Below are 25,711 nucleotides of genomic sequence, written 5' to 3' on the forward strand. Positions count from 1 at the left end.
GATCTTTGCTATACCTGTACTGTTTTAAAAAGTTCCATATGAACACATACAAGCCCCAAGTTATACTGCTAAGGGCAAGTTCATACCAGCGCCCGATCTCCATTTTGCAGGTTTCCGTTTTCTATTGGCATAAGATGGAAAACCGGCATTCAGTGTCTGCCGGTGCGCGCCTGTGAGCGTCTTCTGCTCTCTGCGGCGAAACCGGGTTGTTGTTTTTTTAACTGAACACAAAGTCCTGCATGTCTGACTATGTCCGGTTAAAAAAAAAAAGGTTTAGCCCCAGAGAACAGAAGACGCTCACAGGCGGACACTTTGCAAACCTATTCAAATGAATGGGTTTGAAAACTGCCTGCCAGTTTCTATCTCCTGTCCAGTTTCTTGGGAAGGAAACAGAAACCTACAAAACGGAGATCGGGCACAGGTATGAACCTGCCCATAACTGTGTTATACTTGGTGCAGGGCCTGGAAGGGAGGAGCATGGCCCATCCTCTGCATTAACCAGAACATGGTGCATCAGGAGGAGTGTTCCTTTAAGCAAATTCAAAATTCTGAATAACTTGACATATTTTGCCACTTAAATCTTTATTACTTACTATACTACTATTTACAGTGATTGAAGACTATTACATCTGTTTGGCATCCAAAATGTAGCGCTTAAAGATTTATGTTAGTGCCATGACTGTCCTGAAGATGTAGGTGTCATCCCCTGAGAAGCATGTCCTTTGGCTTTAAAGGACATGAGGTCTTGGTTTGGGACCAGGTCAATGGTCTCCTAGTAAAGTATTACCTGCCACTCCAATGGCTATTTAATGAAAGAGCGTCGACCCGTTCGGAAGTAGGATTCAATTTGTTCCAAAGTCCGCCCCTTGGTTTCAGGTACAAAGTAATGAGTGAAGATGATACCACAAACACAGATGATGGTGAAGAAGAAGAAGGGGGTCTCCAGATTAAAGGCATTCTGGGGAAAAAAAGAAATTGTTCAGTCAATTCTTAGACTTTCTGATGGGGCTCACAATGTGTAAGAAGATGTCCAAACATTCACTCCAACTACTAGCATAACAGGACAATCTAGTGTACTTTTGGGAGTAGAGAACTACACAATATAAGTTCCTTCTCTGGTGCTTTCCACAATGGATAAGAAGATATTATTGACCAAATGTTCAACCCAACTATCACCGTATCAGGACTATCTAACCCAGGGTTAGGGAACCTTCGGCTCTTCAGCTGCTGTGAAACTACAACTCCCAACATGCTCCATTCACATTCATGAGAGTTCCAAGAACAGCAGAGCAAGTATGCATGCTGGGAGTCGTAGTCTTGCAACAGCTGGAGAGCCGCACGTTCCCTACCCCTGATCTAACCCATTTTTTTGGATTAGAGAACTACATGAAACAAGTTCTGTCCTTAGTACTCATTGCAGGAGGTAAGAAATTGTCCAAATGTTCAGCTCAACTACCAGGACTGTCTACCCCATTTTTTGGGATTAGAGAACTACATGACACAAGTTTTGTCCTCTGTACTCACCGCAAGAGGTAAGTAGGTATTGTCCAAATGTTTAACAGAACCACTAGGACTGTCTACCCCATTTTGGGATTCTAGAACTTCTTGACACAAGTTCCATCCTTGGTACTCACCACAAGAGACAAGAAGGTACTGACCAAATGTTCAACCCAACCACCAGCATACCAAGCCTGTCTAACCCATTTACTGGATTGGAGAACTATGACACAAGTTCCTTCCTTGGTACTCGCCACAGTGGTTAAGAAGGTGTTGACCAAATATTCAACCCAATCACCATCATAACAAGACCATGTATTCATTTTTGGGATTAGAGAACTACCTGACACAAGTTCCTTCTTTAGTACTCACCACAACAGGTAGGAAAGCTTCTGTGAGAACAAATCCAGTGATCCAGCTGACCATCACACATAGTCCTGAAGCTGTTCCTCGGGCTTTAAGTGGTAAGATCTCAGACATGAGAAGCCAAGTAATAGGTCCCCAGCCAAAAGCATAACCTAAAGAAGAGATAGTGATAGGACAAGGTAGCAGCTACTTAGAATTATGGTAAATCAACTTCCCATAGGGTGGGCACTACTGTTGTGCATTACATAGACAACCCATTGCGCTGAATGGATACAGCGTAATACCACTTTTACCCTGTGGAGGCACTGTAGGGAAGAAGAACGCTTACGACCAGATTTCTCCAGCTGTTCTCAGGACCTCCAGTTTATTGCCTAGGGACCATTCTAATAAGTAGTGATTGCCCAAAATCTATGCCAACTTTACAGAGCAGAGAATATACACAGTATGGTATCAAGTGTAAAGAGAAAGATGTCTTAAAAGGATTCTCTACTATTGCTGACCTGACAGCTGTGGTTGGACTATAATGAGTACATCTTATCAGGTGCATCCTTACCTTCATAGGCAAAACAGCAGCACTTGCACACCCCGGTATATCACCTATGATGGTGCACCTGTGGTCTCCAACATGTTGGACCTCATACAAGGTTACGTTGACCAACACCACTGCCCCATTTATTGCTAAATATCCGTAACCAGCAAAGATGGCAGCACTAGTCTAGGGAAGGCATACAGTATGTATGAAAGATCACTTACCTAAAATATACAACATGATACACACAAGGGGGATGATTTCTAAGTAGTTCACATGATGGGTGTGCGGGTCACTGGTAGTCATGGTCAGGTTAGTGGAATTGTTCACATCTACTGTGAAGTGAACATACAAGCCCATGGAGAGAGAAGACACCAACATCAGCGCACCTGTCAAACAAGGCAGACGATGTGGATGAGGAGGACGCAATGGGTGAAGTCCATGATGAAGAGATCACGGGGTTCACATACTTACTGGATGTGAAAAGGAGGATTTTCCTGCCCGCTTTATCCATTGCCAAAGCTGCCACAAGCACAGAGACCAATCTTACAAGGCCAACCAAGGCAGCGTCATATCCGCCTCTCTAGAATAAGACGCCACAGGTTAGGAGTCACCTACCTATAGCCCCCTGACCCAAAACAACAACTTATAGCATCACCTAGAGCCTATATCATTGCCTTTATACATCATATTGATTCCTGTATACCGCCTAGTATCTACTGTATATTTGCCTTTTACATAGTGTGTGTCCCTACACACTGCATTGTGTTACTTATCTCTATAGATACTATGTGTCAGTGCGTATTGTGCTATGAAAAGTAGACTCTGTGTTATCTGTAATGTTCCCGATGAGATAGTACTAGGTAACCACAGGTTACAGGGATACCATGAAGCTGTAACATTACTATTCACATATACTGGTTTTAGAGGGTTGTAGGCTAGGCCATTGCACAGAACCCAATACTTTTGGTAGCTATGTGATGATAGAGCTGAAAAACATTCTGTTCCTTGTAGAGTGTACACTGAACATTGTGCACACAGTATTCTTCTCTATACCGATCTACTGTGTATGGTGGTAATATATGGACACAGTATAACAGTATTATTTTGGCATTTAATGAAAGTATTATGCAAGTAATGTAAGACAGTTTTAGAAGGATACTATACTAAAGGAGCAGCACGGTGGCTCAGTGGTTAGCATTATAGGTTATATAATGTACAGAGGTATTATTTAGCCATTGTAAGGAAGTATTTCAGGGCACATCATTAGGCAATATATGGTAGTATTATTTTGGTATATTGGTCTTATGCGGCGAAGTCCTCCACATATATTACTTTCCGCGAGACCCAATACAAGTTGCTCATGCACTGGTACCACACCCCCACCTTGCTCCATTCCCTTAACCATAAAATCCCTTCCCTTTGTTGGCGTTGCCAGGTAGGGGTGTGGACACTGTCACATTTTCTGGGATTCCTCGGGCAACTGTCCCTTCTGGTTAGAAGTCAGGTCTCTTTTCATTCAAAGTGTTGCCCTAGATCACTTTACCTATTTGTGTAACCTCCCCTCAAACACCTGGGTCAATAGACTTCTAAAATGTTTCTGTACTTATATACTGCTGCCAAAACACTCATTGCTCTCCTTTGGAGGAAGACCTCTCCTCCTTCCGATTGATATATTTGGTGTAGAAAACTTTTTATTTGTTTACTGCACTCATGTTTCTTATTTTGTTCTTATGTATCTTATAAAAATTTCAATAGAAATTTCACAGGTACATCATAGGCAACATCAAGGGCTGCTATATGGTAGTATCGTTTGGATAGATCGTTATGAGGATACTATATGGTAGAATTATTATTTAGATACTGTAGGTATTATTTAGGCACTGTATAATGGTAGTTAACATATAACTAGAACACTGAAGGAATGGTCTCTGAAAGGTAAGAGTAACCATCTGGAACATCTAGAACAGCGGATAGACACACACAACCTTCACTCTTAGATATAAACAGACCTCTGCACTTAAAGGTAGCGATCTTCAGAAGGTAAATATATCCACCAGGGACAGCGGATAGACACAGCCCTCACTACTAGATGTAAACAAATCTCCACACACAAATGTAAGGATCTCCAGTAGGTAAGTATAGACATCAAAAACAGCAGGTCCAAATGATATCCAACACCGCTCTGTGTGGAGGTTTGTTTACATCTAGGAGTGAGGGGAGTGTCTATCTGCTGTTCCAGATGGTTGCCCTGACCTTCTGCTGTTCCAGATGGTTGCCCTGACCTTCTTCTGTTCCAGATGGTTACCCTTACCTTCTGGAGATTGTCACCTTTGAATGTGGAGGTTTGTTTACATCTAGTAGTGAGGGCTGTGTCTATCCGCTGTCCCTGATGCATATATTTACCTTCCGAAGACCACTACCTTTGAAGGAGGAAGTTTGTTTACATCTAGGAGTGAGGGGTGTGCCTATCTGCTGTTCCAGATGGTTACCCTGACCTTCTGCTGTTCCAGATGGTTACCCTGACCTTCTGGAGATCATCTTTGAATGAGGAGGTTTGTTTACAGCTAGTAGTGAGGGGTGTAGCTATCTGCGGAGGGGGGGCATCCATTGGCCAATTAGGGAATATCCTGAGTGTGGAGGGTGTGATGGTATGACAGGGTTAGTCCCCTGGCTGTGATATATGTACACCTAGCCAATCCATGCTGAGACTCATAGAAAGGGAGTGCCTTATGGTGGCTCCAGTCTATTGGCCCATGTGAACAACGATTAGGAGTAAACACATAGGCGGTGTGTTACAGAGGAATAAGGTGATTGGTCAGGAGTTTCTGGGAGGGGGAGAACGTTGCTTTATAAGGGCTGACTTTGGCTCATTGCATGACCACTGATCTCAGAGCGATCAGACTACTTAGATCTCTCCTGACATCTGTTTATTTTGGCTACTATATCTTACGTTGAGCTTATTATTTGCCCCTGATGAATCCGTATGGAGGAAACACTTAGGGAAGTTGTTCAAAAGTTACTTATTATTTTACCATAGCACTTTATATGAAGCTTTTATTGTCCCATTTTTGGGGGTCCTACCTCCTCTAAGTCCTGTTGGCGTGGCATGAGGCCAGTAGTCTCAGGTTCAAGGAGGAGGTTGGGTCTCTTGGTATTATGTAATGGTATCTATTGGGATAAAGCTTCATAATAGGTGCATGGGTCTATTATATGAGGCAGAGGAGTCAGTTTGGTTAGACTGGTAGTTAAACTGTGTTAGAGGTGGGGGGGTGATCTGATATGAAAACTGCAGATACCTGTTATATTAACGCTCTGTCAAGCTTTGGTCAGTGGGTTTGGTTATTATTTCGCTCTTCTGACATTTTTAGATTATTGATAGATTTTTAATTGCTTTATTAAAGGTGAAGTTTTAGACATCTGATGACTTCTATTTTTTCTGTGAATAAATTGTTGATTGAGGTGACGAGATCAGTGAATTTGTCTTCAGTATTTTACATACAATTAGGACAATAAAAGATGCAGAAGAACAAGTAAAGAAAGAGTCCACATTAGAAGCAACCAGCAGATACAACAGAGGGTCATATAATGTACTGTAGTGGTATTGTTTTGATATTATATAGCGATATTATTTAGGTATTGTTTGGCTGTATTTTGGCAGTAAAAGCTGCTGAGAATAATTCGAGAATTGTCAAGTTTCTGCCTGAAACCTTTTACGTCCTCACAATCTTATATTCATAAACCCTCTTCCTCTTTGCAGGAGTCTAGCATGTTATTGGTTAGCCATATTGATTGCCACCCACCTTTCCAAGAAGCAGAAATAATTAAAAAAAATTTGTAAGTCAGAAGTGCTGAAGGATAGCAGTCCTCACCAGAATGACTTTGGTCTTGTTAAAGATGGGTTCCAGGTAGGTGAGTATTGGGTTAATTCCAGAGAGTTGCTGTAGGCACCTCATGAATACAGAGATGAGAATGGGCTTGTAGTAGTATGGGTCCGAGAGCTCGCTGCAGGTGAGTGAACTGTTCTGAAATGGTGCAAAGAATTTAATTTCCGTCGTCATCCCAACCACTACTCCCATCATACACCCACTAGAGTCTTACTGCTTTCAGGACGCTTTCCTTAATCCTCTGGAACTCCCCTCTGTATGCAGTGTTGGGTCCCCGGAGCCAGGCCAGCGCCTGAATGGCCTTGTCATCTTTACCCTTAGATATTAGGAAGCGCGGGGAGTCAGGCATGAAGCAGAGGAGGAAGAGCATCAGGAATACAGGCACTTCACCTGCTATTGCCAGCCAGCGCCATGGCAGGATGAGCCCTAAAAGGAGGAGATTCTGATTCTGTCACAGGTACAGGGCAGGTGTATACGGTAGTATACAGCTCTGATAACTGTGCGGTACTGAGCCATGCAACTTTGTACCCACCATGTGACCAAGACCGTTAAAATTGATGCAGAAAATGTGTCACATTTCATTCTGCAATTGCTTAAAGGGAGTGTGTCCTCAGAACCAACATATCACCCCGGTCCCGATAGTTTAGGGTCACCTGAATCACATGATGCTTTCCCCTTGTGAATTGTGGTCTCCATTGCTGAGATATCACCACTTTGTCAATATGCAAATGTATACTATGGGACAATGAGGGCGCCGCCATTGCTCTAGAGAGCTCATTTACATATCTATGAAATCGCTAATATCTCAGCAACGGAGGCCACGAAAGGGAAAACACCATGTGATTCAGCTGACCCTAACCTATATATCTGCAAGGCAGGGTTGATATGCTGGGGTCTGGTGACACACTCCCTTTAAAGTGGAGTACTCCTTTAAGCAAGACCATTTTTCATTTATTGATCCAAGCAGAGTTCTTAAAGATGGAGAAGAATGTTATATAATATATAACCGGACAAGGTGTGAAGATTTGTGATCAGTAGAAATCTAAACTCTATATAATAGACATACCCAATGCATAGAGAACCAGAGCTCCACAAACAGCCATCAGCTGAGGACATGCTCCCAGCGCCCCTCGCACTCCAGCATGGGAAATTTCAGATATATAAACCTACAACACGCAAAATATCACATATGTTACATTTATGACTAGATCTGTTCATCATAAGCTTCTTGGTTCATGAATAGAATGCCAGAACTGCATTGAAGACTGACACCACTGTGAAATCAAGCAAAACTCAATGAAAATAAAATCCCTGCTTGTTCTGCTCAGGCTAGTAATCTCAATGGAGGGCACAGACAGGGCAAAACTTTCTGTAAGTAATACTCAGATCAGTAAAATTCCTTTTCTTAAGGTATGAAAATGAATTCTGGCACGCCGATGACTACAGGACATAGTGTACATACACTGTATGATGCCCATTGTTTACCATAAATGACCCTTCTGTCCCCAACTATGGGGGGAGAAGCTTCCACACACCATAGATTGGTACACATGGGCGGTGAAGTCAGCCCCTTCCTCACATGTACACAGAGGTGTAGGGGGCAGAGGTAGCCTGTATCCTGTTACCTGTAGGTAGGGGAGGCCCAAAAGCCCTTTTACCCATGGTAGGTAGCCGGTGGCACTACTAGATGTTGTACTTGAGCGAATACTCATAGGAAGCTGAGATATCTGGATCTCTTTGATGGGGTTAGTACCATCCTGTGGGGTGTAGGGTACTTTATGGTCAGTGGTGTGATCTTTGTGAGTGGTCATGGACACTAACATGCGGCCATGTTACGGTCACCTGATTGTATACCGCAGCGCTAATTATAACGCACGATAATAACCGAAAATCCTGTTATATTCTTAGGTCTGGAATGTCCCATCATAAAGAAACTTCCACGCTATGTTGTTGATGTCCTTAAAGCGTAATGGGGCACAGAGGGGCTTTTGTGGGAAATGGGAACAATAATCCTCTCTACAGGCTCCATAAAATGACCTTGTAAATATAACCTGACCACATCATAAGAGGGGAGACTTTGGGAGGGGGTGTCTTCATTTTTATATCATGGTATCTGAGGTGGGGTGGTTTCCATTTGGGATTTTCAGAGGTAATAGTTCCTGTTTCTTGCTTCCTTTTTCTTTTACCACAATGGCAGGAACATTTCCGTCCATTATGACATGTTCTTCTAAATCCGTTTCAGTAGAAGCCCAGGTGGTCCTGGAATAGCGGCCTAAAGCCGCTCATACTGTACATAGTACATGTAGATTGGCCAAACCTGGGGATTTTGGTAGGACTGGCCAACCCTCTAATATGTATGAGCGACTCCCAACTCTTGGATCTCAACATTCACAATTTTTTTGTTTTGGAGAACACATGAACCAAGTGTGCAGGTGTATGTGAAGATGGCAGTGGGCTTACAGTATGTTTATGGGGAGATGGTTATGAGCTCATGTGTACGGGGAGATGGTTGTGGGATCATGTGTATGGGGAGATGGTTATGAGCTCATGTGTATGGGGAGATGGTTATGAGCTCATGTGTATGGGAAGATGTCTGTGGGCTCATGTGTATGGGGAAATGGTTATGAGCTCATGTGTATGGAGAGATTGCAGTGGGCTCGTGTATGAGGAGATGGTTATGAGCTCATGTGTATGGAGAGATTGCAGTGGGCTCATGTGTATGAGCAGATGGCTGTGGACTCATGTGTATGGGGAGATGGGCATAGTACATGTCATAGTTATGTCATAGTATAATGATAATGCCTATAGCGATGCCACAGTGCACAGATTATATATGTAGTGATGTCATAGTACAATAATAATGCTCATAGTGATGTCACAGTGTACAAATAATCTGCTCAGTGATATTATAATACAAGAATAATACTTATAGTTGTGTCACAGTGTAGAGATAATCTGCGTAGTGATGTCATACTACAATGATAATACTCATAGTGATGTCACAGTGTACAGAATCTTTGTAGTGATGTCCCAGTACAATGATAATGCTCATAATGATGTCACAGTGTACAGATAAATCTACTCAGTGATGTCACAGTATAGGTATAAGTAGGAACAATGATGTCACAGCAATAACAGGGATAATGCACCCAGCTATGTCACAGCACAGATATATAATTCACAGTGATGTCATTTCACATAATATTAAATACAATGATGTCAGTAATTCACCTGACTTATGTGTGAAAATGGACCCTCTTAGTTGTTGGTCCCTATAGAAGCTATATGTTTGCTACTCTGGTAGGTACGCTCATGATTCCATGTAAGATTGTAGACACATGTACAATTGTGAGCATGGGTCCTAAGGTTGAAAAGGGCTACAGTAACTTGATCTTGGTCACAACAAGCCCTCTTCCCATATCCTCCTGCATTATTTATCAGATATTTCTATAGATGATTCTAGATGGAGAACTGTTTTTACCACTGATCCACTTACTGGTATAGAAGATGACGTCAGTCCTCCCGCAAGTCCTGTTAGGATCCTGCCCAAAAGTAGCATTGAGACGTGTTGTGCACTGCCCATCAGTAAGAAACCCACTGCCGCAGGAAAAGCTGAGAACATGATGCTCAGTTTACGTCCAAGACGGTCATTCAGGACCATTGAGCTTATTCCTCCAACACAGCAGCCGAGAGCAAACACGGACTGTCCAAGGAAAGAATATGCATTGTCTAGGATTAGAAAAACATGACTTCTACAAACAACGCCACATCTGTCCGCTGGTTGTGTGTGGTATTGCAGCTTAGCCCTGTGGAACTGACCTGAAATACCAGACGCAAACCATGGACAGAAAGAAGACATAATAAACAAAATATACAAAAATATAAGATCTCTACCCCAAACCATGACTTTTCTGCATCTGTAAGATGCAAAACTGGATCAACGTCTCCTTCAAGAGCTGGCAGCACGGGTGAGGGGTAGACCAGGCCGTAACCAAATGAGAAATTGCCGAGAACTGCGGAAAAGGCGGCCAAGAACATCCTCCTGTTGTCTAGTGTTCTGTATGGAAGAAAGCAAGAACAATGTCAAAATAGGGCCCCATCTTAGTAGGGTTGAACAACTCTTCCCTAGAGCAGCAAGTAGGGGCTTCAAATCCTCTACAATTTGGGACAGTGGTGGACTGTATGTGTAATCATGCATATGATTTTCTGACATATGAAGATCATTTGTACATGTCATCTAAGGAAAAGGGTCGCCCAATGCCCATCAGTATATAGACAGGCCAGCGATGCCCACAGAGAAATCAGGATAAATATATGCACAGCAGAAATGTTCTGTTGCTCAATAGATCTCCATTCAGCAAAGACAGCAAAGTGTTGTAAGATCTCCAGAAAACAAGAAGTGGCCATTACTGTATCCTGTCTGGAGCTTACACTGAAGATATAGTACGATTCACTAAGATGGATAGATAGATAGATAGATAGATAGATAGATAGATAGATAGATAGATAGATAGATAGATAGATAGATGTTAAATAAATAGAAAGGTAGATACAAATTCCAAGTACAGAGCAGCACCAAGAAATAACCTGACTCAGCTGGTGGGTGCAAATCCTAAACATCCGGCAAATGATCCAAGGTAAGTAATGCAAAAAATGGACAGCGCTCCAAAAATGTGTATCAAATGGGTGAAAATTTATTCCATTGTCTGCTCCATTGCAATGGAATAAATCTTCAACCGTTTGATTCACATTTTTGGAGTGCTGTCGATTTTTTGCATTACTTAGAAAGGTAGATAGATATGAGATAGATAGATAGATAGATAGATAGATAGATAGATAGATATGAGATAGATAGATAGATAGATAGATAGATAGATAGATAGATAGATAGATAGATAATGGATATATAGTAGATAGATAGAAATATACAATGTAGACATATAAAAGATAAATATGTACAAATATAGATTTGAAATAGATGATAGATATGAACAGATATTTAAAATATGGATATGTGATAAATAGATAGATATGTACTGTATATAGTAGATAGAAATATACACATGAACAGATAGATAAAATATAGAAATGTAAAATATAATAGATATACACATACATAGTTATGTGATTGATTGATTGATTGATTGATAGATAGAAAAATATAGATTTGAGATAGATGATAGACAGATATACATAGATAGATAAATAAATAGAGATAGATAGATAGATAGATAGATAGATAGATAGATATGAGATAGATAGATAGATAGATAGATAGATAGATAGATAGATAGATAGATAGATAGATAGACAACATCACTCACTTTATATATCTCTTCTCGGCTTCTCTTAGGGCTTTCCCCACAGACTGATAATTTGATTTTTCGGGGTCACTCAGGAGAGGTTTGTTGTCCATGTTGGACATGTTGTTAGGTCCTGGTGAGTAACCTTGAGGTGTCTTGTGTACAGTTACTTCATGCTGCTGTTGTCCTTTGAGACGTCCTGCAGTGTACTGAGGAAGGAGTGTGCCCTGGAGGCTCTTAGCATCAGAGGTGGATTCCCATCACTGGGAGGGTCAGTGTCATCTTCACATCATTGTGTAATGTAGGAAATCTGCACTTGTCACACATACAGAGTGTCATACATCTTATTTGTGTCACACAGAGGTCCTGACAGGACTAGGGAAAATCTCATCATACATGGCAGAGGTCAGTATGACTCCTCTGTAACCTGGTCAATAGTATAGGGTCCTGAGGATAAGGGGTCACTGCTCCTGGTAAGCACCAAGTGTCAATTTCCCCCAATTTTCCACCTGCACAAAATACCCTACAAATTCTCTGCAAATTTCAAAATTATTATGGACATCTTAAAAGGAACGTTTCACCACCAACTCCAACTCTATGCACCCTCCAATATTTGATGTACTGATTCCGGCAAGATTAGTATTTTTTCTCTGACCCCACTGTTCCTGAGTTGTCAGTGCAGTTAGTTTTGGTGCCTGATATGCTAACTAGGCTCTATAATAGCAAGTGAGTGGTGTCAGACGGGAGCAGGCAAGGGGGCGTGACTCCGAGCTACAATCAGAGGCAGATAATGTAAGAGCTCAGAATTACTCCCCTAATCTGTTCCTGCCTGACTCCTCCCACTTGACATTAGAGAGTCTAGTTAGTATATCAGATACTGAAACTTGCTGAAATGGTTGCTCAGGAATGATGGGGACTAGAAAAAAAATTCCAAGAACGTATTAATTAGTGGAATCTGAGATCCTCACCGATCACTAGTGACCAGCAGGGGTGGATGCCAAGACCTGTACTGATCACTCAAAGGGTTAAGATTCTGATTAGCTCTGATATTGATTCATTTGACCAGTGTACAGATTTCCTGTAGGCTCTGAGATGAAGGGGTCAGTGCTCAGTCCCTTTGAGGCTTTGATGGGGATCTCAGCTCCAGGATCATCATTGATCAAAACTTTTAATATGTCATTATGACAAATCATGTAAGAGAGGTGACTGTTGAACAAGATTCGAAAAACCTGTCTTTTTACTTAAAGGGGGAATGTTCGTTAACAAATTCATTGAAAATTGGGAATATGGGCCATTAAATCCATTTTTCATGGCTCCATTGTGAATGCCTTGCAGCAGAGACATGACTAATCTATTCCATGAATAGAACAAGTCTTGTTCTTCACACTTTACACGGAAATTGTAATGGATTTGATCAATTATTTGGATCACAAGTTACAAGTGATGCTTCTTACTATGGAGTAGAATGTACTTGTAGTGTATCTGCTACAAAGAGTCCTATAGCGATAACCAGAAGTGAAGGGTTATGGGACCAAGAGTGTCCCAGGTCTGCCCCTGTGATATGTGTCTGCCCGTGATATATATCTGTCTCTGTGATATACGTCTGCCCGTGATATACAGTGTTGGCCAAAAGTATTGGCACCCCTGCAATTCTGTCAGATAATACTCATTTTCTTCCAGAAAATGATTGCAATCACAAATTCTTTGGTATTATCTTCATTTAATTTGTCTTCAATGGAAAACCACAAAAAGAATTGTCAAAAAGCCAAATTTGATATAATTCCACACCAAACATAAAAAAGGGGGTGGACAAAAGTATTGGTACTGTTTGAAAAATCATGTGATGCTTCTCTAATTTGTGTAATTAACAGCACCTGTTACTTACATGAGGCACCTAACAGGTGGTGGCAATAACTAAATCACACTTGCAGCCAGTTTAAATGGATTAAAGTTGACTCAACCTCTGTCCTGTGTGTACCACATTGAGCATGGAGAAAAGAAAGAAGACCAAAGAACTGTCTGAGGACTTGAGAATCAATATTGTGAGGAAGCATGAGCAATCTCAAGGCTACAGGTCCATCTCCAAAGACCCGAATGTTCCTGTGTCTACCGTGCGCAGTGTCATCAAGAAGTTTAACCCCTTCCCGACATGCCCCATAATAGAACGGCGCATGTCGGGTCTGTAACTATGGCGACCGCCATAGCCGCCGGGTGTCCACCGCTTTAAGCAGTAGACAACCAGCTCTAATGCCTCCGGTCGGTCCCTGGACCGATCGGAGGCATTAACCCCTCCGGCGCCACGGTCATAGGCGCCGGAGGCGCCATTTTCCCGGCGGCGCATGGGCGCCGCCATTTTGCCGGTGATCGCCGGCTCCTGGAGCATGCTCCAGGGCTGACGTCACGTTGCCATTACAAGGCTCCCAGGCTTGTCTGCAAATTCTCTCTTTTGCAGGCTGGTCTATGCAGCCTTCAAAAGAAAGGATGATTTTTTTGCAATGAATTGCAATGCATTAGCATTGTAATGCATTGCATTAGTGATCAGACCCCCTGGGGTTCAACACCCCTAGGGGGTCTAATAAATGCAAAAAAAAAAAAAAAAAAAAAAAAAAAGTAAAAAAAGTAAAAAAAAAATATAAAACAATATAAAAAGTATTAAAAGTTCAAATCACCCCCCCTTTCCCTAGAACACATATAAAAGTAGTTAAAAACTGTGAAACACATACATATTAGGTATCCCCATGTCCGAAATCGCCCGCTCAACAAATCTATAAAAATATTGTTCGGTAAACGCCGTAGCGGGAAAAAAACGCAGTTTTTTCACTGTTTTGATTCTGATAAAAATTTGAATAAAAAGTGATCAAAGCAATAACATTTCCCAAAAATGGTAGAACTAAAAAGTACACCTGGCCCCGCAAAAAAAGACGCCCTATGCATCCCCGTACACTTACGTATAAAAAAGTTATGGCCGTCGGAATATGGCGACTTTTAGAAAAAAAAAAATTTAACACAGTTTTGGATTTTTTTTAAGGGGTCAAAATGTAAATAAAACCATATAAATTTGGTATCCCTGGAACCGTACCGAAACACAGAATACAGGGGACATGTCATTTTGGCTGCACAGTGAACGCCGTAAAACCAAAGCCCGTAAGAAAGTCGGAGAAATGCATTTTTTCTTTAAATCCACCCCATTCTGAATTTTTTTCCTGCTTCCCAGTACATTATATAGAATAATTAATGGTGGCATCATGAAGAAAAATTTGTCCCACAAAAATTAAGACCTCATATGGCTCTGGGAGCGGAGAAATAAAAAAGTTATGGGGTTTAGAAGGAGGGGAATCAAAAACGAAAATCAAAAAATGCCATCGGCGGGAAGGGGTTAAAGCCCATGGCACTGTGGCTAACCTCCCTAGATGTGGACGGAAAAGAAAAATTGACGAGAGATTTCAACGCAATATTGTGCGGACAGTGGATAAAGAACCTCGACTAACATTCAAACAAGTTCAAGCTGCCCTGCAGTCCGAGGGTACAGCAGTGTCACCCCGTACTATCCGTTGGCGTCTGAATGAAAAGGGACTGTATGGTAGGATACCCAGGAAGACCACACTTCTTACCCAGAGACATAAAAAAGCCAGGCTGGAGTTTGCCAAAACTTACCTGAGAAAGCCAAAAACGTTTTGGAAGAATGTTCTCTGGTCAGATGGGACAAAAGTAGGAAAAGGCATCAACATAGAGTTTACAGGAAAAAAAAGAGGAAGAACACGGTCCCTACAGTCAAACATGGCGGAGGTTCCCTGATGTTTTGGGGTTGCTTTGCTGCCTCTGGCACTGGACTGCTTGACCGTGTGCATGGCATTATGAAGTCTGAAGACTACCAACACATTGTGCAGCATAATGTAGGGCCCAGTGTGAGAAAGCTGGGTCTCCCTCAGAGGTCATGGGTCTTCCAGCAGGACAATGACCCAAAACACACTTCAGGTCAGCACTAGAAAATGGTTTGAGAGAAAGCACTGGAGACTTGTAAAGTGGCCAGCAATGAGTCCAGACCTGAATCCCATAGAACACCTGTGGGGGAGAGATCTCTTGATAGCAGTTTGGAGAAGGCCCCCTTCACATCTCAGGGGGGACCTGGAGCAGTTTGCCAAAGAAGAATGGTCTAAAATTCCAGCAGAGCCTTGTAAGAAACTCATTGCTGGTTACTGGAAGCGGTTGTTCGCAGTTATTTTGTCTAAAGGTTGTGCTACCAAGTATTAGGCTGAGGGTGCCAATACTTTTGTCCGGCCCATTTTTGGAGTTGTGTGTAAAATGATCAATGATTTGACTTTTTTTTCATTCTCTTTTGTGTTTTTTTTCATTGCAAGCAAAATAAATGAAGATATTAATACCAAAGAGTTTGTGCTTGCAATCATTTTCTGGAAGAACACGGGTATTATCTGACAGAATTGCAGGGGCGCCAATACTTTTGGCCAACACTGTATATGTGCCCATGATTTATGTGTCTGCTTCTGTGATATATACTGTATGTGTCTGTCACCGTGATATATATGTGTCTGCCGCTGTGATATATATGTGTCTGCCGCTGTGATATATATGTGTCTGCTGCTGTGATATATACGCTCTTGTGCAACTTCTTGGAATTCTCCACTTCCCCTTTCAGGGTAACATGTTCAGATGATGGTTTTTAATGTTCATTTTTAAGATTATGGTCTTGTAGTTTCACTTCTTAAATCTGGAAACTTCTTATTTTCTTTTAAGAAGTGCAAAATAACAGGAGGAGGTGTGATACAATATGTCTGTGGTGTCTATTCAAATATATATCTCATATATATATATATATATATATATATATATATATATATATATATATGTATCTGAATCATGGCTATTTAAATATCCATCTATCTATCTATCTATCTATCTACTATCCTACTATCTATTACAAGGAAAAAAGGTGCAATCCTTGGTGCACAGTAGAGTTACGGCCTCAGATCTGACACCAGCAAGCACAGATTAGGATTGGTGTATATGTAAATAAATGCGCCCCCTATAGGCTTTTCCCTCACATAACTGTGTGGTCTAGTGAATGATACAATCCGGCCCTTCCTCTGTAAATAATACAAATGGAGAAGTGATGAGGATCTTTTTCAGCTTTTAGAGAGGATATGACATGGAGTGAGCAGAAGTTTTGTAATAATTCACAGAAATCGACTACAGCCCTGTTCACATCTGCATTGTGGTTTCTATTATAAACAGACCAGCAGCTCTCGATGGATTCTACTGACTTATAATGGAGTGTATTGGGTGTTGAGGTGTCCATCGCATTGTATGGAAAACTAGTACTGAACATGGAGTCTGCAATGGACGTTCCATATGGGGTGGTCCATATCGTACTACAGGTGGAGGAACAATGGGGGGCATAAAAAGTGCTGCCTACAGCTCTGTAAAACTGTACAAATATAGAGACCCCATGTGCCGCCATACATGCTCCAGGTGGTCAACTCCAATGATGGGTATTTCTTCAAACCACTGCCTCAAGTCACATACAAAGCAGCTGCCCATTGCGCTGCCCACCATGTACCCAGATATGATGTCCCTGTCTATCTCATGCTGCCCTGTAATAGCAGAATTTACCCCAGGGCCATATCTCCATGGATTTTGTAGGTTCTCCTGGTGTTTGCAGGACTTTTCCACATGACAGCTTCACCTAGGATGTTGGGGTTGTCACCAGTTGTGGCTTCTGTGGTTTCTGCGATTTCATTTCCTCAATGAACTCTTTGACAATGAGCTACGGTCATCCCTTAAACCGATGATAATGGTGCAATAGCGAGGTGACTGGCATAGCGCGTGTGTAGACTTACCCCAATGCACTAGGTCACAAATCACACATTGCATCTCAAGGTCTCTCTATGTACAACACTCCTCCTGCAGTATATATTTATACACGTGTCACAGAAAGGTTTCAGATACCCCATATCTACACAATGCCAGTATAATAGTACCCAGTCACACATGTCATAACACAGCTGCAACTGTGCCAACAAGCCAGGGGGCCTCACAGGTCACCATCACCACACTAGGGCTGGATAAATGTATTTCCCTGCCCTCAGGTGCACTGGAGGGAGAAGATTATAATGCACCGCCTTCTACCATCAGAAAGGAGAAACTTAACCATCTCATTGCAAAAAGCAACATACAGCTCTGGCAAAAATTACAAGACCACTTCAAAATTTTCAGTTTCTCTGATTTTTCTCTTCATTGGTATATTTTTGAGTAAAATGTACATTGTTCTTTTATTATATAAACTACTGACAACAAGTCTCCGAAATTCAAAGCAAAAGATTCTGTATTTATTTGCAGCAAATGAGAAATCATCAAAATAATAAAAAAGAAACAGCGCTGTCAGACCGCAAATAATGCAACGAAAACAAGATCATATTCAATTAGAAACAACAATACTAATGTTTTACCTCAGGAAGATCAGAAATCAATATTTGGTGGAATAACCATGATTTTTAATCCCAGCTTTCATGCGTCTTGGCTTTCCACCAGTCTGTCACACCGCTTTTGGGTGACCTAATGCCACTCCTGGCACAAAAATGTAAGCAGTTTTTCTTAGTTTGATGGCTTGTGACTATCCATCTTCCTCTTCTTTCCATTCCAGAGGTTTTCAATGGGGTTCAGTTCTGGAGATTGGGCGGGTCATGATAGGGTCTTGATGTGATTGTCCTTCATCCATACATTGATTGACCTAGCCGTGTGGCATGTCGCATTGTCCTGCTGGAAAAACCAGTCCTCAGAGTTGGGGAACATTGCCTGAAAATTGCGCAAACATTGTATTATTAGGTATTATATGGGCATGTATGGCACTAGAGGGGTATTATTGGGCATTAATGTGGCACTGTATGGCATAAAAGGGTATTATTGGCTATGATGTGGGCACTGTATAGCACTAGAGGGGTTTTATTGGGGATTATTTGGCCATTGCATGGCACTAGAGGGGTATTATTCAGCCACTCTATAGTTTATTATTGTGGCATTGTCTGACCAATCTGAGCTGCTACAATGTGCGGCACTGGTATTGGTGCACTGTATGGCAGGTATGTTGTGCCTTCAGTTCAGCTGTTGTAATAAAATTGTAGCTCTACGGAACTCCGAATGAATGGAAATCCGAACTCACGTGTGAATCTAGCATCAGACTTAGCAGACGGAGACTCCACTCCATGTTTTGCTCAGGGGGTTTCTCAGAATCTGATCCCACCCTGACCATGGCTGTCACCTGGACTCATTGACACATCTCCCTGCAGGGCCTGGTAAAAGGCTCCAGGGGCATTAGCGCTAGGTCTTGGTGTATTATACAGGTCCTGACCACCAGTTGTATTTAAATACCCAACTTCCCCATACTACTATTATGGCAGATGTCGGAAAGAGGTTAATTGTAACCATTCATCTGACTGTGGTGTCCTTATCACACATAAAGAATGTATTATTCCTTGTATTCTGATCTTGAGGCTCAAATTTCTCTTATCTGTAAAGTCCTATTATATATATATATATATATATATATATATATATATATATATATATATATATATATACAGTCCTATGAAAAAGTTTGGGCACCCCTATTAATCTTAATCATTTTTAGTTCTAAATATTTTGGTGTTTGCAGCAGCCATTTCAGTTTGATATATCTAATAACTGATGGACACAGTAATATTTCAGGATTGAAATGAGGTTTATTGTACTAACAGAAAATGTGCAATATGCATTAAACCAAAATTTGACTGGTGCAAAAGTATGGGCACCTCAACAGAAAAGTGACATTAATATTTAGTAGATCCTCCTTTTGCAAAGATAACAGCCTCTAGTCGCTTCCTGTAGCTTTTAATCAGTTCCTGGATCCTGGATAAAGGTATTTTGGACAAACAATTCAAGTTCAGTTAAGTTAGATGGTCGCCGAGCATGGACAGCCCGCTTCAAATCATCCCACAGATGTTCAATGATATTCAGGTCTGGGGACTGGGATGGCCATTCCAGAACATTGTAATTGTTCCTCTGCATGAATGCCTGAGTTGATTTGGAGCAGTGTTTTGGATCATTGTCTTGCTGAAATATCCATTCCCGGCGTAACTTCAACTTCGTCACTGATTCTTGAACATTATTCTCAAGAATCTGCTGATACTGAGTGGAATCCATGCGACCCTCAACTTTAACAAGATTCCCGGTGCCGGCATTGGCCACACAGCCCCAAAGCATGATGGAACCTCCACTAAATTTTACAGTGGGTAGCAAGTGTTTTTCTTGGAATGCTGTTTCTTTTTGGACGCCATGCATAACGCCTTTTTTTATAACCAAACAACTCAATCTTTGTTTCCAAAATGAAGTTGGCTTCTCCAAATGTGCTTTTGCATACCTCAGGCAACTCTATTTGTGGCGTACGTGCAGAAACGGCTTCTTTCTCATCACTCTCCCATACAGCTTCTCCTTGTGCAAAGTGCGCTGTATTGCTGACTGATGCACAGTGACACCATCTGCAGCAAGATGATGCTGCAGCTCTTTGGAGGTGGTCTGTGGATTGTCCTTGACTGTTCTCACCATTCTTCTTCTCTGCCTTTCTGATATTTTTCTTGGCCTGCCACTTCTGGGCTTAACAAGAACTGTCCCTGTGGTCTTCCATTTCCTTACTATGTTCCTCACAGTGGAAACTGACAGGTTAAATCTCTGAGACAACGTTTTGTATCCTTCCCCTGAACAACTATGTTGAACAATCTTTGTTTTCAGATCATTTGAGAGCGGGCTGTCCATGTTCGGCGACCATCTAACTTAACTGAACTTGAATTGTTTTGTAGAAAGAAATGGTCCAAAATCCCTTCATCCAGGATCCAGGAACTGATTAAAAGCTACAGGAAGCAACTAGAGGCTGTTATCTTTGCAAAAGGAGGATGTACTAAATATTAATGTAACTTTTCTGTTGAGGTGCCCATATTTTTGCACCGGTCAAATTTTGGTTTAATGCATATTGCGCATTTTCTGTTAGTACAATAAACCTCATTTCAATCCTGAAATATTACTGTGTCCATCAGTTATTAGATATATCAAACTGAAATGGCTGTTGCAAACACCAAAATATTTAGAACTAAAAATGATTAAGATTAATAGGGGTGCCCAAACTTTTTCATAGGACTGTATATATATATATATATATATATATATATATATATATACATATATATATATATGTGACTCTATATACGAGTATACATTAAGTGTGAATCTCTATATATGAGTTTACATGAAGTATGAATCTCTATATATGTGTATACATGACCTGTGAATCTCTATATATGTGTATACATGAAGCGTGAATCTCTATATACTGTATGTGTATACATGAAGTGTGAATCTCTATATATGCATATACATTAAGTGTGAATCTCTATATATGTGTATACATGAAGTGTGAATCTCTATATATAATTATACATGAAGTGTGAATCGCTATACATGTGTATACATGAACCGTGAATCTCTATATATGTGTATACATGACGTGAATCTCTCTATATGTGTATATATGACGTGAATCTCTATATCTGTGTATTTACGGCATGTGAATCTCTATATATGTGTATACATGAAGTGTGAATCGCTATACATTTGTATACATGAAGTGTGAATCTCTATATATGTGTATACATGAAGTGTGAATCTATATATGAGTATACATGAAGTGTGAATCTCTATATATGATTATACATGAAGTGTGAATCTCTATATATGATTATACATGAAGTGTGAATCTCTATATATGTGTATGCATGAAGTGTGAATCTCTATAAATGTGTATACATGACGTGAATCTATATATGTGTATATATGGCATGTGAATCTCTATATATGTGTATGCATGAAGTGTGAATCTCTATATATGAGTATACATGAAGTGTGAATCTCTATATACATGTATACATGATGTATGAATCTCTATGTACAGACATAGAGGAAGGACAACGCTACGGTAAGCACATAGCAGTTGTGTGACAGGGGGGGGGGGCGCGGGCGGTACGCTCTCCAGGTGAGATGGGGGTGTTACCTGTGCTGTATTCACCTGCCCTACCTGGGAGGGAGTGTCTTTAGCATCTATCAGTTACACGAGCTAGGCTTCAGTGACTATTCACGTGCCATTGGGTAAGTACTCACTCAGCTCTGCTTTATCTTCAAACTGATTCTTAGGATTTTCTGCCTTGTTTTTGCATTTCTATGACAAATCTGCTGCTCTATAGGCAATATATGAATAATACCAGTCGTCTGCAACCAGGTGGTGCAAAACTACAACTCCTAACAGCTGCAGACCATTGTAGCATACTACTAAGAGTTGTAGTTTTGGAACTGATGGAGCACCACAGGCTGAAGACCACCGGAGTATAGCTTGTACGAACGTGTTTAAAGGCACGCTCCGACAGGACAGATACACCAGGCGACATATACTATTAGGTGTGCGCTGGTGGTTGTGTGTGATATTGTTGCCATGCTCAACGCCGTGGTGTCTAAACCTAGAAGATGGGTGTAGTTCAGCATTTTTAGTGAAGTTCACAGCGAGTAAAGTTCAGGTACCAGTAAATACTTGATGGACAATGGTGAACGGGCTCTAGAGAATTCTCACACATGTGCCGATGCTCCGAGATTATAGAATCATGAGCGCCATATTAAATTGGAATAATCTCAGGAAATGGAAATTTGTACAGAATAAACATACACAAAGAAAAGCAGAATAAAACCTTTGCCCCTGTATCTGTATTCAGGGTCTAGGGGGGGGGGGTCCAGAACTCCTGCATTGCAGAAAAGCTGAGGAAGAAAACATTGCGGTTTTCAGTACCAGTAAACTGAATGAGATTTCTTTTCATCTCATCCACACAAGGATGGGAAAAAAATGTACGGAAAAGCTGTGTTCTCAAAAACTGTTTTTAGGAAAATCGCAGATTAATATTTAGTTTTTTTCCTTATAGATTCAATAGGGGAAGAAAAAACGCAGGGGGAAAAAATGCACCGCCTTTTCGCTTTTGATTTCTGGAATAAATTATCATAAATCTGGAGGAACTGTTGGTCCCGCCCCCACACACCCTAACCACACCTTCTTTTTGTAAAATTGGCACAATTTTTGTGCAAAAAAATAATTTGACTCCCAACGTAAAAGTAAACATGTGCATGGGGACTTAGCTTAGGGTGTATTCACACTGTAGGGCATTGCTGCAGTTTGTGTAAGGAATACATGGTGGGTTTACCATGAATGGCTGTAACGTCCCAGTTTTAGGAAGCTGTACCCCTGCTAGCTGTGGAGCCGCAACAATTTGGCTTTCATTTTACTGTATGTACTGGAAAATCTTCCACGTGCACCAAAAAATTTGCACTTATAATAGAATTTTTCAGAATTTTTCTCATGTGACCTTTGATATATTTATGATAATTTACTTGTTCTTGGAAAGATTAAGATAAAAACCAGTTTAGTGATGCTATGGGTAAGCCACCGGCAGGCGCTCAGTCAGGGCGTGGTCCTATTTCTATTTGTCATCATTTGTTAGTTCTTTCATTGCTGTACTTGACAACCCTGACAAAATGTCCGGAGACCTCCTGTAAAGTTAAGTGACCTCTCGGGGTCCTGGGCGAGTGGACAAATCTCCTGGCCTGGTGTAAACTCCTGCACCCACCAGACTCATTATATGTAACGTGGGCACTTTGTTTCCATTGTATCAAAAAAAAAGAGACGTCACTGGCCTGGTTTGGGTCCACGTCGCAAAAAAGGATGTGATGGTAAATACGAAGAGGTGGGCCTTTGTAAAAAGGGGCCACTGAAAAATTTCAAGGTGTGTTTCTCCCAGCAGTGGAAGACATGGGTGCTGTCAGTGGCGTAACTAGGAATGGCGGGGCCCCGTGGCGAACTTTTGACATGGGGCCCCCCCCCATCCCAACTGACGCCGAAGACCTCGACTGACCCCCTCCTCCGCACTCTATTATGTCCCTTACTTACTTGCCCCTGCACACAGTATTAACCCCAATAGTGTCCCCTGCACACACAGTATTAACCCCAATGGTGTCCCCTGCACACACAGTATTAACCCCAATAGTGTCCCCTGCACACACAGTGTTAACCCCAATAGTGTCCCCTGCACACACAGTGTTAACCCCAATAGTGTCCCCTGCACACACAGTGTTAACCCCTATAGTGTCCCCTGCACACACAGTGTTAACCCCTATAGTGTCCCCTGCACACACAGTGTTAACCCCTATAGTGTCCCCTGCACACACAGTGTTAACCCCTATAGTGTCCCCTGCACACACAGTGTTAACCCCTATAGTGTCCCCTGCACACACAGTGTTAACCCCTATAGTGTCCCCTGCACACACAGTGTTAACCCCTATAGTGTCCCCTGCACACACAGTGTTAACCCCTATAGTGTCCCCTGCACACACAGTGTTAACCCCTATAGTGTCCCCTGCACACACAGTGTTAACCCCTATAGTGTCCCCTGCACACACAGTGTTAACCCCTATAGTGTCCCCTGCACACACAGTGTTAACCCCTATAGTGTCCCCTGCACACACAGTGTTAACCCCTATAGTGTCCCCTGCACACACAGTGTTAACCCCTATAGTGTCCCCTGCACACACAGTGTTAACCCCTATAGTGTCCCCTGCACACACAGTGTTAACCCCTATAGTGTCCCCTGCACACACAGTGTTAACCCCTATAGTGTCCCCTGCACACACAGTGTTAACCCCTATAGTGTCCCCTGCACACACAGTGTTAACCCCTATAGTGTCCCCTGCACACACAGTGTTAACCCCTATAGTGTCCCCTGCACACACAGTGTTAACCCCTATAGTGTCCCCTGCACACACAGTGTTAACCCCTATAGTGTCCCCTGCACACACAGTGTTAACCCCTATAGTGTCCCCTGCACACACAGTGTTAACCCCTATAGTGTCCCCTGCACACACAGTGTTAACCCCTATAGTGTCCCCTGCACACAGTGTTAACCCCTATAGTGTCCCCTGCACACACAGTGTTAACCCCTATAGTGTCCCCTGCACACACAGTGTTAACCCCTATAGTGTCCCCTGCACACACAGTGTTAACCCCTATAGTGTCCCCTGCACACACAGTGTTAACCCCTATAGTGTCCCCTGCACACACAGTGTTAACCCCTATAGTGTCCCCTGCACACACAGTGTTAACCCCTATAGTGTCCCCTGCACACACAGTGTTAACCCCTATAGTGTCCCCTGCACACACAGTGTTAACCCCTATAGTGTCCCCTGCACACACAGTGTTAACCCCTATAGTGTCCCCTGCACACACAGTGTTAACCCCTATAGTGTCCCCTGCACACACAGTGTTAACCCCTATAGTGTCCCCTGCACACACAGTGTTAACCCCTATAGTGTCCCCTGCACACACAGTGTTAACCCCTATAGTGTCCCCTGCACACACAGTGTTAACCCCTATAGTGTCCCCTGCACACACAGTGTTAACCCCTATAGTGTCCCCTGCACACACAGTGTTAACCCCTATAGTGTCCCCTGCACACACAGTGTTAACCCCTATAGTGTCCCCTGCACACACAGTGTTAACCCCTATAGTGTCCCCTGCACACACAGTGTTAACCCCAATAGTGTCCCTCTGTGGACACCCATAAACAATTATTATACTCTGGGGTCTTTTCAGACCCCAGAGTATAATAATCGGAGACTAAATCGGGAATAAAAACATTAAAAAAAAAACCCACTGTTGCTTCTTACCTGTTCCCCGGCTCCTGTGCTGTACTGTCCTCCTCTCGCGTCCTTCGTTAATGACGTCGGACGTCACATGACCCGGGAAGCATGCCGGGTTCATGTGACGTCAGAGACGTCAGACAACAGTAGGACGGAGGCCTGGCAGGATCGCGGAGAGGTAAGTAACAGTTTTTTATGTTTATTACCTCTCCCGATCCGCCGGTCATTATACTCGGCAAGTGAATAGGGCCCGTAACTGCCTATTGAAAAAAACCGCAGCGGTAGCGGCTGTCACCGGGCCCCCTAATGGCCCGGGCCCTGTGGCAGCTGCTACTGCTGCTACCACGGTAGTTACGCCCCTG

The 25,711-nt window shown here is 42.1% G+C and overlaps 1 protein-coding gene across 1 annotated transcript; it reads right to left on the reverse strand.

Annotated features, from left to right (window-relative positions):
• Window positions 1–677: 677 nt before the first annotated feature.
• On the reverse strand, window positions 678–11,778 carry SLC2A6 (solute carrier family 2 member 6). The gene is made up of 10 exons (XM_075260645.1): window positions 11,604–11,778; window positions 10,174–10,336; window positions 9,776–9,982; window positions 7,346–7,445; window positions 6,494–6,705; window positions 6,265–6,417; window positions 2,867–2,975; window positions 2,617–2,781; window positions 1,870–2,015; window positions 678–958 (listed from the first exon to the last, which is right to left on the reverse strand). Exons 1-10 carry the CDS (start codon window positions 11,702–11,704, stop codon window positions 803–805), a joined length of 1,512 nt encoding a protein of 503 aa, XP_075116746.1. The 5' UTR covers window positions 11,705–11,778; the 3' UTR covers window positions 678–802.
• Window positions 11,779–25,711: the final 13,933 nt, after the last annotated feature.

This window comes from Leptodactylus fuscus, chromosome 11, assembly GCF_031893055.1.
Source record: "Leptodactylus fuscus isolate aLepFus1 chromosome 11, aLepFus1.hap2, whole genome shotgun sequence".
Classification (NCBI taxonomy): domain Eukaryota; kingdom Metazoa; phylum Chordata; class Amphibia; order Anura; family Leptodactylidae; genus Leptodactylus; species Leptodactylus fuscus.

Coding starts and splice junctions, on each gene's coding strand:
- SLC2A6 (XM_075260645.1), bottom strand. CDS start 11,704: ATGTCCAACATGGACAACAAACCTCTCCTGAGTGACCCCGAAAAATCA. Junction 7,446..9,775: donor TGACGTCATCTTCTATACCA/GTAAGTGGATCA, acceptor TGCGTGTTGTAG/GTTTATATATCTGAAATTTC. Junction 6,418..6,493: donor AGGAAAGCGTCCTGAAAGCA/GTAAGACTCTAG, acceptor GCACCATTTCAG/AACAGTTCACTCACCTGCAG.